General features: G+C 33.4%; 1 protein-coding gene across 2 annotated transcripts in view; it reads right to left on the bottom strand.

Annotated features, from left to right (window-relative positions):
- Positions 1-5,129: 5,129 nt before the first annotated feature.
- LOC111048395 (centriole, cilia and spindle-associated protein) overlaps positions 5,130-13,861 on the bottom strand; it is a 40,705-nt gene continuing 31,973 nt past the window's right edge. For both annotated transcript variants that reach the window (XM_039428410.1, XM_039428411.1), the window contains 3 exons: positions 12,559-12,709; positions 8,703-8,810; positions 5,130-8,390 (listed from right to left, as the gene is read on the bottom strand). In XM_039428410.1, coding sequence (XP_039284344.1) covers positions 8,298-8,390; positions 8,703-8,810; positions 12,559-12,709 — 352 coding nt within the window. In that variant the 3' untranslated portion in view covers positions 5,130-8,297. The remainder of the gene's footprint in view (positions 8,391-8,702; positions 8,811-12,558; positions 12,710-13,861) is intronic.

Raw genomic sequence — 13,861 nt, 5'->3', positions numbered from 1 at the left:
AGATTTGACTGAATGGAACGGGAAAAACCCGTTGCTAACGCATGCGCGATACGGTGCTGTCTGAGACAGAGAGTGGTTTGTCTCAAAAACGTTGAAGAGGTATAGACCCACAATGCCTATGCCTTCCCAATGCCAGCTCTTACTTGAAATTGAAGGCTGCCATTGAGGTGTTTTAGCGCGAGAAATTCAAAATTCATAGGGGAGAAAATGCTGTTTTGGCGCTGCAATACAGTTTAATATTTGGCTGTTTAACTAAGGGAATATCATTTGTATGATTTGAAGCAATTTTGAAGTTACCAATAATCGATTCTTCAAGTCCTCATAAATGATAGTCCCGTAGATATAATACAGTTTTAATAATTCACTGACATAAGTGTATGGTAAGTTAATTAACATTTTGCCTTTACTCAAATTTAATGTAAGTTAACTGCTATATATTTAATTTTTCTGGTTTCCATGACATACAAGCAGTGTTTTAAAACGAGGTTATTATAAATAGCCTTATTCATCTAATAACAAATTCATCAAAACTTAAAAGTTTTGTGCTTTGAATTTTTATAAAAATGCAATTTTTTTGATCATTGATGATAATAGTGTTCTGTGCCATATTTTAGTATTGTATTTTTCATCTATACTTCTTTAACTTTATGAATTTGAATAAAATTATAATTCCAATAAATAAATGAATCAATTAGTACATTATTTCTGTAATCATAAATAAATCAAACTGATATTTGTATAGTAGTAGAATTCATAAGTTTCTGGCAAACTTTAAACTATTATTTCATAAGCTCATGGCATTAAAGCTCTACATTTTTATACAAATACCAAATCATGAGCTGAAACGCTAGTGCTATAGTTAAATTTACAGCCAAAATAAATTAATAGGTATTTTACTTTATACATTAGAGTAGTCTACAACATTCAATTAACTATGTATATATGTGGTAGAGTAATCAAAGTGATAATTTGAACAATTTCAAAAAATATGTAATTTTAAAATTATTGCTTTATTGTTATTTTAACGATACAATCCTTGTTCAACTAGATTAACTTATTGATCAATGGATAGCTTGACATTATTATAGTCAATAAATATACAGGATGATAGTATGAAGTAACAGTATTTAAGAAATACAAATGCAGTAGGCTAGTATGAATAAACCTGATATCTCATTTTTCTCAAAATGAGATTACTTTATTCGTACTCCTCATATCAAGATTTACAAAATGGCAAATTCAGATATGTAATATGAGCTCTAGTAGTGGAGTTAAGCATGAATGATGATTTGGCAGACTTCAAATCATGTAAAAGTTTTCAAGATATTTCAAGCACAAAACAGGCACCAAGGTCTATTTTATTATATTCCAAGGTTTATTTATTATATTCCTAATAAATCACATTTCAGATTCTTTGAATAGTCTAAATCAGTTAGCCTAATAGAAATATTAGTTCCTCACCCAGACTTTTTTGTATTAATTCTTGTTTACAAAACAAGTAGGCTACCAAAATATTTAGGCCATTTTAGTAATTTAGCATATTCTTTTATTAACAGTACTGCTACTGGTATACAAAGGATAGAACTAGAATAAAAATCTCTAATAATCAGACATGTATAAAAATAAATTTTTACTAACTTGTGTTAGTAAACTCACCTAGGCTACCAGGCCTAGGTAAGAACTTATTAGAAGCCTTATTACAATCAATTTATTTGAACAAAACTTGCAAAAATTAAATATGAGTGGTTGCAAAGTTTCAAACTATCATAAATGAATAACAAGTGAGCAATTATTAAAATCAGTCTCAAGTATTATTAAACGTATTGCTAAATGTATTTGTTTTGTAGTTACATGTGATACGAAATGTTGACACTTGACAGCTCTACAATTCATAGCTGAACAAAACTTTGTCATTGCTGGTAATCTAACCAGCTATGTTTCCATCGTTTCTATGTAACTAGAATTATGGAAATTTCTAATAATTGAATATTTATCATTGATTAATTCACCATCCACAAACAAATCAACACTTATGGGCTTGTAATAATCTTCCAGGTTGACCCCTCAATGGCCGATTTCCACATGTTCAATTCCAAGTAAGACACTAGCGCTGCATGTGAGTCTATGCATCTTTAAGGTCTTTGGTTTATCTTGTTTATCAGGTGCATAGATGTACTGAACTCAATCAGAGAGTGGTCTTTTTAGGAGTGCCACAAGTATGCAAGATTTCAATTTGTCTATAGTGAGGTCCACGTTATAATGGCAGTGTAGAAAGATAATAGTGAGGTCCACGTTATATTGGCAGTGGAGAAAGATAGGAGAAAAACGTTGCCAAACCTCTGTTTTGTCAATGCCTTCTATAGACGGTAGCTCATACAGGTTTATTGATGTAATATTAACTGTTCATTCTTGTTTAAAAAAATGAATTATGTTTTATTAAGCAATAAATATTATATTTTTTAAAAATTTCATAGTGAATCTACATAATTAAGATGATATATTTTGTTAATTAATTATTAATTCTACATTTTTAAAAGACGATCTGGCAACAGAGCAAAGCGATAAAGAGATAGCACTATCCGCTTTGTGGAATGAAAGACAAGGATAACGATACCATTGCTAATCAAACACTGCCATTATAACATGGACCTCACTCACTATAGTAAGGTATGGTATAAGGTATTGCTATCCTTGTCTATCATCCAACAAAGCAGATAGCGCTATCTCTTTCTCGCTTTGCTCTGTTGCCAGATCGTCTCTCAACAATGTAGAATTAATAATTAATCAACAAAATATTTCATCCCAATCATTGAAATTATTGAAAAATATAATGTCCTGCTAAATAAATTATAATTTATTATTTTAAATGAGAATGAACATTTCATATTACATCAATAAACCTGTATCAGCTACCGTCTATAGAAGGCATTGACAAGACAGAGGATCGGCAACGTTGTTCTGCTATCTTTCTCCACTGCCATTATAACGTGGACCTATAGGAGAAAGACGTTGCCACTCCTTTGTCTTGTCAAAGCCTTCTATAGATGGTAGCTGATAAAGGTTTATTGATGTAATATTAACGGTTCATTCTCGTTTAAAATAATCAATTAGATTTGTTATTAAGCAAGAAATAATATTTTCATTAATTTCATAATGATTTTTTATAATCATGCTAAAATATTTTGTTAATTTATTATAAATTCTACATTGTTAAAAGACGACCTGGCAAAGATCTCGCAAAGCAAAGCGAGAAAGAGATATCAGCTTTGTTGAATGATAGACAAGGATAGCAATACCATTGCTAATCAAACACTGCCATCATAACGTGGACCCCGGGTACGCGCCATCTTAGACCTGACAGGAGTGGACAGCGACTATCTCATCCAGCGACACCGTACGCCTGCGACACGGAAAGACTGTTTTAGAAGAGTCTTTCGAATCGACGTGTGCGTTTGGAGCAAAGGCTTTCACCTCAAGCACTCCTTGACAGATGCAGAGAGAACTGCAAAGGCATCCACAACCAAAGCATACTCACAGACATGCCAAAAACATCTGGGCTTCTAGAGAGTGTGAAGGAGTGAACTATTTTCTTCAAGGCAGCTGATGAGGTGAGGCAAAAGAAGGAGAGATGCGCCTCACCTGGCTGGATTCTTTCTTCCAACATAACTATAAATTGGATTAATGGCAGCAACGGGCAGACAGGGCACCCCACCATACGCTGAACTGAACTCACAAAGGAACCATTGAAATCATCCGGGCTTGCAAAGTCAGTCCTTTTCTTTGGCATGGATCTGTTTGTATTGATCACATCCCAGGCAGCTTTGTATTGATTGGGTGCATCCTCGATCCATTGCTCGGTTGCCAACCTCTTAGCCAGCTCGATCCTCCTCTTGTAGAATTGTATGAAATGTCTATAGGCCTACCTAGCAGAGCTGTTGGGATCACCATCCCCAAATCTGTTCTTGAGGGTGAGCACAATCCCTTGAGTCTGGCCAGATCATCAGGATACCTACACTCCATGTGGCCATCCAGATGTCTGGGTCTCCTCTTCAGCGCCTGAGGCTTGACAATTTCAGGAAAGAAAAAATTGTATTTTTCATGGAAAAAGTAAAAAAGCTGCAAATCCAGTATCTCCTGAAGAAAGAAAAACATCATTCCAGGATGCACTGGCCAATACACCTTTGATGTATTCAAGGGCCGATTCATGCAAAGGGCACATTTCTCTGTGTTGAAGTTTGGTTGTTTCTTCACTGGAACAAGCTGTCCTTTGTCCATGTCCTTTGTCAATTACTACCGTATCTCCTAATGTGCTCTATGGAACACATCCTCCTGTGTATTCTATGGAACACAGAGTTTAACATTTGATGTCCCCCTTAGTAGAATTATTCTGGTAATTTCTAATACCTATTCGAATAAGCTTGTAACATCACTTAAATCCCGCGATTTTTCTACTAATCTGCATGAATTTATTAGAAATGACCATTATTATTCTACGAGGGAAACATATACATAGACACAACTATATGTGAGTGAATTTATTTCGCGCTTGACTTTAGAATACAGCTATAGCATCTATTCTCTATAAGAGACGATGGATCCGGCTAAGGAGCTGACAAAATTCAATCATAATTTACTTGGGGCCTTACACTTTTACTATAGCAATTCCAATTCGCTAAATATTGATGGTTGCCTAATATTCTGGTTATCAAGGCTATGATGACTAGAGGTGGTATGATGACGAGACCTCTGAACTATGATGAATAATCTATAATGAACTATTATGCCTCTTGATGTATTCTGCATCTCTGGTGGAATTCCACTGGTCGTTTCCAAATAAAATTGGCAAATAGCTCGTTAACAAGATGCATTGTCTCTCATGGGGATACCTAGAAGAGTTTATTTATTTACGCTCATATAGACACTTGCATACAAGATATAATTAACCAGTTGAATCCATGTTGAATACCTACATTGTATTGAGTTGGTATAGGTACAATTAATGTTACAATAATTGTAAGAACCTATATGAGTTGAATTAAAAGATAATATAAAAAGTTTAACCTAAAATAAATATAGTAACCGATTTTCTTCAAAAATTGATATTCTGAAACACAACAAAATTCAGAGGATTTGGTAAATATAAATTTATTAAAAATTAACAGATTACAATGGATCAAATAATAAAAATAAGAACATTGAAAATAAAAACATTTGAAACATCAACACTCAATCACAGAAAAAATTACTAATGTAATCGAATAAGCTAATGTAAATTAGTAGAGAAGTAAAGTGCTTAAAATCAAACAGTAGTCTATATAATAATTAAGTAATAAATTTGCCATATTTTTCTTTCAGTATCAAGACTATTTGGCTTATTTCACTACCCAGATTCACAGAGTAAAGCAACCAACTAGTAGGTATCTAGATTACTGAAAGTAGGCCGAGCTGTTCATTATATATATAGGAGTCTTTATATCATACTTTATTGACGATCTTCAAACTAAAATTAATGAAGTTGGATGTTTATTCATATATATTATTTAATCCATTCATATTTCAGTCACTCTATTAAAACAAATGAAATAACTCAAGTGTTTTGAAGTTACCATCTAAAACCGTATCACATTACTTCATCTCATATAGATTGAAAACATTTATTGAATGTTTGAGAGGTTGATTCGACATTTGGATCACAACAATATAACGAAGTTCAACATTGCTTCTTGTTATGCTACGATTACTTAAAAATAAAAGAACATCACGAATTGTGATGATTCATTATTATAATTATTGAATGTTTGAGAACAAATAAGATAGTAAACTAATGAAACATACAGTTGTGAGAAAATAGCGCCTTATATTTCTGTATAATCCTTCATAGAGCATTATTTCGCTTGTTTTATGTTTATTGTCAGATTGCTGTATTTGTAGTCATTGCAATAAACACGAGATCTCGAATTTATTATTATTACCTCTATTTTCAAGTTTCAATTATTTTTTAGTAATACAGCAATCTTATTTACGAGATGAATATTTTCTCCCTTCATTGCTCATCAAAATGAAATCACTACTACACTTTGCTGATAAAACGTAATTCAAATAGTATTGAACATAATAATTATAAAAATATAATAAAGAAAAAATTGGCTTATACATGTAAGGGATAGGAAATACACGAATGACGCATCATCACGTCTGAACTACTGAACTGATTAACTAGTAATTTTGAATATAGATTCATCATTTACTGAGGATAGTTATAGGCCTATTTTCAGTTCTTCAATATTTCAATACGTCAAGTTTTTAGTTTGTCTAAATTCAATCTATTTGTGCTTTAAACAAACCCTTGCGGAGCACGGGTTACTTGCTAGTCCATAATAATTATAATGTAAAGGCTATGTTTATTATATCTCTGATGGGGTAGAATCTATGAAAAACAGTAGTCAACTCATTTTATATGGAAAGTCGGCTTTTACGACTTGCACCAGCGTTGCACCAGTGTGCTAGACGCGAGGCAACCACAGCGGGTTCAGGACGAGTTATATTCAAATAAATGTCTTACAATTTCTTAGAATATTGAACAAAAAATATTTTTCATTGAGTTTCAGAACAATTTATATTGAAAATAAAACTGGATTGTCTACATTTTTAATATTCTTTACTTCAACATTATTTTCATACAATTTCTCATGAATAAATAAATATCTTTGATTTTCTATATTACAAGAAAATAATCTAGTAGTAACTAGAAGGTGGTGTAACTAACATATTAATCCTATAATACACTTTAAATACGTATAATTCGAAAGTGTACTTTGTAATGACCTTAAAACTTGAACAAATTAATTATTTACAGCAACGAGTTTAAAAATTGACTTGAATAGTTGAATATATTCACAATCCTTCGACTGCATTAGAACATCATACTTCTTAATAATATTTTAGATGTGATGAACAAGAAGTATATGCATCTGAATCAAAATTATGTGATTGGAGAACTAACGCATAGGCCTACACCACTAAATGTTTGCTAAGTTGCTTTGGTCGTTCGAAATCGATTAATCAGTTTCATGATCTATTCATGTATTCGTGCAAAAACCAGCGTTTTGTCTGACTACAAAGTTCTGTGCATATTTCTTTTGGTGTACACAACGAAAGTGAACAATAATTATTTGATAGGCTGCTCATAATGAAAAATATTTGGTAAATCATTACAAACAACTTTGGAGAATTTAATAGAAAAATGAATAGAAACGGCAACGGCTTAGGTAAATTCGATTTATTTTTATTTTTTTTTAAAGTAATTCGTGCTTGATTTATAAGGTGATTATGTTATCAAATACGAGATTATGTTGTTTGTTTGATCTATGACTTTTGGGTTCACATGAATTAAATAAACATCACGATGAACACATCATACGATAAATAATAGAATCAGGCATTAATAATTTTTAAAATGTACACAAAATTATGTACTTTTAAATAAAAGCTACAAATCAAATTCAACTTTATTGTCGCTTTTTGAATATAAGCCTGTTACCAAATGTTTTTAGGTGTACTAAACTTGGTCTCTTTGTACGATATTATTGTCACCAGAAGAATCTTAACATTGAACACAAATTGTCGCATAGCCTACACATTATAGTTGATATTTGAACATCATTCAATAGTTATGCATAAACTGCTCATCACATTGGATTCATAATCGATAAGTTACAATGCATTCAATCAAAGAATACAAAAATATTTTTCTTCCATAAGATTTGAAGGCATAAAAATTAACACTTATTTAAAAGTTATGTTAAGTTAAGTTATTACCAACCAACAGTTATGTATGAATTGATTTAACGCCAAGATGTTACGATGGCTTCATTGAGAGGATTCCAATCCGATATTTCCACCCAAAAGTATATCTTGGTATATCTAGTATTAGGCCAGGCCTAGATGGTACCTCTGTCTTGCCTCTTATGTGTTTAATCGAAATATATCATACAAGATGGGGTCGTAAATTAACTTTTTCACAGTACACACGCAACCTACTATCTGATATTCTGATTAATCATATTATAAAATTATGAGAGTTCATTAAGAAGGTAAGGTTTGGACACACAGAGAGCGATCTGCGATCAGAGCGGTCTCATATAATTATATAAATATCCTCCTTTGTGTCCAGTCCCCAAAGAGGTCAGAAGTAGAAGGTCACTTCTACCGGATTGATGGAGAGCTATGTTGTCAATTGACTGCTAAGTTCATCGGCCGTTTAGTGGAGCTGCAAAGTCAGCTCCTTAGTATCGACGTCAGCTGGGAGGAGGAGGGGCAGAGGCGGGACGACTTCGGCAAAATTGCTCCTTGTATTCGCTCGTCCAAATGCTGCTTGCATTTCCTAAAGGCTGCAATTCAGAAATTGATTCTATTCACTATCATACATTTCGAAATCTGATGTAATAAGACAATTTCACATCTTTTCATTCAAAACCAAATTTCATTCCATACCCAAAGTTCTAGATGGAAACAGAGCCATCGGGAAGTGATATTGAATCTCGAAACTTTCAGTTAGGGATTCTAGAAAAAAAAACACCTCTTGTGGCTTGGCCCAGCAGTAACAAATAAACTGACAATGAATTCTATGGGAATTTGCAAATTTATATAAACTACGTCATAAAATAATTGTAAGGGAAATATGAATGTAGTGAATAACTCACATAGGGGGTTTTGAGTCGGTACTTTTGCTTAGCCATGTCTTCCCGTATGAATTTTTCAAGCTCAGCTTTTTTCCTACGTGATGATTCAACAGCTGGATGATGATGGACCTAGAAATTTCCAAAAATGCACAGGTAAATTATAATACCAAAAATTAATAATGCAGTATACATTAGATTGAAGTAAATTAAAGTTTAAAGTTTACAAACAAATAATAAAAAATATTTTGAAGTTTATACATGAAAGCTTATACATTTTTCAAGTTGTTATTACAGTGTAACTTTTATTACTAGACATATTAGATCAATAATGTAATTTAGAAGATTGATAATGTAATAAAAAATACTAATTTTATTAAAATATAAGGAGAGCGCTTTTCCTTTTTAAGTTTTTATTCTTCTTGTGCTGTTGATCAATAATCTATGTTAATGAATTATCAAATTTTCACATTGAGCTTTGTACGCGTTTCAAGGTACAACGCTGCATCTCCAGTGCACCTTTACGGTGATTCACTAATAACTTAGTATGTTTACAAATTGTTGTCTATTTACAAATTTTTTGTGAATTTGATGAATTAAATTGACAAAGGATTAAAGAACTAATACATTTTATTAATTGACGAGCGAAGTGAGGGTTTCAAGTCTACGATCCAAGTCGACGGTTCTGCATTTCTCTTTACGTTTATATTTATGTTTATATGTTTGTTTTTATGTTCCGCATTTACGGCGAAACGCGGCAATAGATTTTCATAAAATGTTACAGGTATATTCCCTTTTAAATTGCGCGTCGACGTATATAAAAGGTTTTTGGAAACTTTGCTTTTTGAGGACAATATGAAAGGGAAAGGAGCCTCCTTCATATGCCAATATTACAGTAGAAATCAGACTATAGAACAATTATTAATTATAAATCAGCTGTAGATTGGATTATTAATTGCATGCAATGAGGCATGAAATTAATAGTCTAACTCAAAGCTGATCATAAATCATAATACCTCGAAGTAGCATAGTATTTTTCTCCCGACTTTTCTCTGCTTTCAACTCTGTAAGCATTTGATGATAGTAGGTTTACAACAAATTATTAGCTTTGTCGATACAACAATCCAAACTGCCGATCGTTTGTTTACACATCGATATCTCGCCGACACAACAGGACAGGATACAATTTACTCTGATGAACAGTATTAGAGGAGGCTGTGGTAAATAACTGCGCGGGGTCGATTGTTCACAGAACTACTAGTTTAGATAAGTACTTAAATTAATGAACGCTATTTCTCTCGCAAATTTACATTTTTCATTAAAATTACTCTCAGAGACAATTAATTAATTTTCATTTCACTATAAATCTTACACTATAAAAAAACTATTTGAATTCAGTTCATACATTGAAGACCCAAGTAGTTCTGATATTATGAGAGCAGTAAAAATTATAGTCTACATAAACCATCACATATTGATTTCAAACTAGTTCTAAAGCCTTTCTTCTCATTCCATTTCCTTCTCTTCAGAATGTAGTTAATCTTCATTCTGTAGTAATTAGTTGGCTTGTATCAGGGTTGTGAGGATGGAGTCTCAACTCATGCCGTATGGCAGGCAAATCGACTCATCTCACTCTACACTAATGGATGCGTAGATCACTATGCAAGTCACTGTTTCTGATGTAACAAGGAGCGTTGACAATATACTTTATTTTGCAATCATATTGATGTGACTTTCACAGGCACATCCCCAGTGTTCGACCCCATACAACCAAATTGGTTTTAAGATTTCATTGTATACTAGCCGTCAGGCTCGCTTCGCTCGCCATATCCGTCTATCCAGGGAGCTCCGCCCCCTGGACCCCCGACTGGATCGTCCAAAAATGAGATCAGCGGGCTCGCTTCACTCGCCTGCATTTTTCATTTGAGCATGCTTCATTCCATCAGAATGTCAAAGTACTGAGAAAACGCAGAAAAGCTGAGAAAAACGTTGGAAAAACGCTGATTTTTGGCGTATCTTTGATGAAATATTAAAGTCACCTCATCACAACATTTTTAGACCCCTAGCCTAAACCTCTGTACCAAATTTGAACATTTTCTGTCTATTACTTGATGAAAGAACTGAGAAAACGCAAAAAACCGCTAATTTTGGGCGTATCTTTGACGTTATTTCAAATTCCTTCTAACACAACATTATTAAACCCTAGCTGAGCTTCTGTACTAAATTTGAACATTTTCTGTTCATTTGTTCTCGATAAAGCTGAGAAAACGCTAAAAACCGCTGGAAAAACGCAGATTTTGGGCGTATTTTTGGAAAATTTTCCAAATCCGTTCTTAGTGCGCCTCTAAAGAGCCAACTGAACATACCTACCAAATTAGAACGTTTTTGGTCCAGTAGATTTTTAGTTCTGCGAGTGAGTCAGTCAGTCAGTGAGTGAGTGCCATTTCGCTTTTATATATATATATATATATATATATATATATATATATATATATATATATATATATATATATATAGATAATTCTTGATAAATCTGAGAAAAAGCAAAAAATAATATTTCGGGCGTATCATTCACATTATTGCAAATTCCTTTTAACACAACATTATTACACTCTAGCTGAGGTTCTGTACTAAATTTGAATATTTTCTGTCCATTTGTTCTCGATAAAGCTGAGAAAACGCTAAAAAACGCTGGAAAAACGCAGATTTTGGGCGTATTTTTGGGAAATTTTCCAAATCCGTTCTTAGTGCGCCTCTGAAGGGCCAACTGAACATACCTTCCAAATTTGAACGTTTTTGGTCCAGTAGATTTTTAGTTCTGCGAGTGAGTGAGTGAGTGAGTCAGTCAGTCAGTGAGTGAGTGAGTCATTTCGCTTTTATATACAGAGTGTCCCACCAAGGTTGTAACAGCCATTGACCATAGATTCTACTCGACATTTCTGACAAAAACTGTTCAGTAAACTTTTTTCCTATCGACCTTAGTTTTCGAGATATATCGATTTTTCGATATTTTCAGAATATGCCTACTTCTGGTCATTATAAATAAATACTCAATAACTCGAAAACTACTGTTCGAATGTCAATTTCAAGGGTATTATTGAAAAGAGAAAAGCATTTCAAACAAGATTAATGTAATTTAATTTGTTGTAAGATATTTTGTAGTTTTTTTATTAGGGCTTGAACTTGGAAAAATGCTATTCTTCAAATTCAAAGTGAAATTTCAAACAGTTTTTTCTCGGTTTTTCTCCGGGTGATTATAGTGGTTTCAATATTTAAAAAATTTCTCCATTTCATAAGCTTTCGAATGAGTATAAATTCGAAAAGGTAAGTTCCATGATAAAGTGTTCAAAATGAGGAAATTCACAAACAGTAAGCATCAAGTGGTGATCCTAGGGTGAAATCACCTGATTCCTCTCTGACAATATTCACAAGTTTAAATCAATACTTCAACATTCTACAATGATATGACTTTTTCAATAACTTGCATTATTTCCCTAAGGGTGAAATCACCTGATTATTGTATTATTTTCTGTAGCATATAGCCTAAATCCTATATAAAATATTAATCATGCACTTTTACAAGATCCAACAAAATTGCTGTTTCCTTTTGATTTTGATGTTCTCCTTCCACTTGGATTTTACATGTAATGTCATTCCAAGATATTTTGCAGTATTTTCACAGGGAATGATATTGATGATGATTTTCTGTTAGGTACTTTTTTGTTGGTGAAGTTTATGATCAATGATTCATATTCATTCAGCCTTATTTTCAATGTTTTTGTCGTTTGTCCTAATAGCTTGGCTCACAATGACATTGGACAAAGTATGGGTAGCTTCAAGTGGAAAAATATATTTTGGATAGAGTGAATATATTTAGTACCTCTTTCTCAGGAGCAAGAACATTGAAAGTTTTCTTCTGGCCAATGTCAGTCTGCCGATCGTTCCATCCATAAGGCACAAAATGAGTTTTCCTCCCTTCAACCATCAGTTTTTTGCACAATCTTGCTGGACCTGGCGTTCGAGACCTCTGCCTGTAAACAGATAACACATCAGACACCATCATCAAAGCACAATTTATTTATTACTATAGTCAAGTCCTTGCTATAATGGCAGATTGGCAGTGGAGAAAGATAGACGATGCCGAAAACGTTGCCGATCCTCTGTCTTGTCAATGCCTTCTATATACGGTAGCTGATACAGGTTTATTGATGTAATATTATCACGTTTAAAATAATCAATTATATTTTATTAAGCAAGGAATTAAATTTTTCAATAATTTCATAATGAATTTTCATAACTAAGATGAAATATTTTGTTAATTAATTAATCATTGTACATTGTTAAAAGAAGATTTGGCAACAGAGCAAAGCGAGAAAGAGATAGCGCTATCCGCTTTGTTGAATGATAGACAAGGATAGCAATACTATTTCTAATCAAACACTGCCTTTATAACGTGGCAATTACGTATACAATTTTTTGTATAATTTAGTTTTAGTATAGTATAAGTTCAGTTTTGTAGTTTTAGTTGTGTTTAGTTTATTTAGGGGCGATTGCTGAGATCGGGTCTGAGCGGGTAGCGCAACGTTGGTCTAGCGCAACTTTGGTCTCGGCTAAAAAATCGGTTTACTGAGATCGAGTTTAGCCGTCGGTCATCTCTTGGTCGAGAGCAACTTTGATCCGCGGGTTTAGCAAGACCGACGCTCAAGTTTAGCCAGACCGAGGCGCAACTGGAGGAATCCACGGGGAATTATTGTCGCAATGTTGGCAACAGCCATCTCGAATGCTACTTTGGCTCTCACACGCTGTCTTTGCGTATTGCTTTTGCACTCTCTCACTCACACTCACACACTCTCCCATCATTCGTTTTTTTCTTGTTCTTTTCTTCTTCCTCACTCTATCTCTCTCTCTCTCTCTTTCCTAATAAAGGCATATTATGCCTGAGAGAGAAAGTGTGTGTGTGTGTTAGAGAGAGAGAGAGAGACTGAGAGGGGGGAAGAAGAAAAAATCAATCTCATTCTCTCTCTCTCTCTCTTTCCCCCATTTACTCCCATACTCTCTCTTTTTCAGTCTCGATCCTCTCTTGACCGTCGTTATAATGATCATCTGCTATTAAATAATCTTCTAAACTCTTTCAAATGTAGTTACAGTGAACACATGAACAACTCCTCACATTTTTGGTGTTC

Source organism: Nilaparvata lugens, chromosome 5, assembly GCF_014356525.2.
Source record: "Nilaparvata lugens isolate BPH chromosome 5, ASM1435652v1, whole genome shotgun sequence".
NCBI lineage: Eukaryota > Metazoa > Arthropoda > Insecta > Hemiptera > Delphacidae > Nilaparvata > Nilaparvata lugens.
The sequence above is the reverse complement of the archived record's forward strand: the minus strand, read 5'-3'. Positions and strand labels throughout refer to the sequence as shown.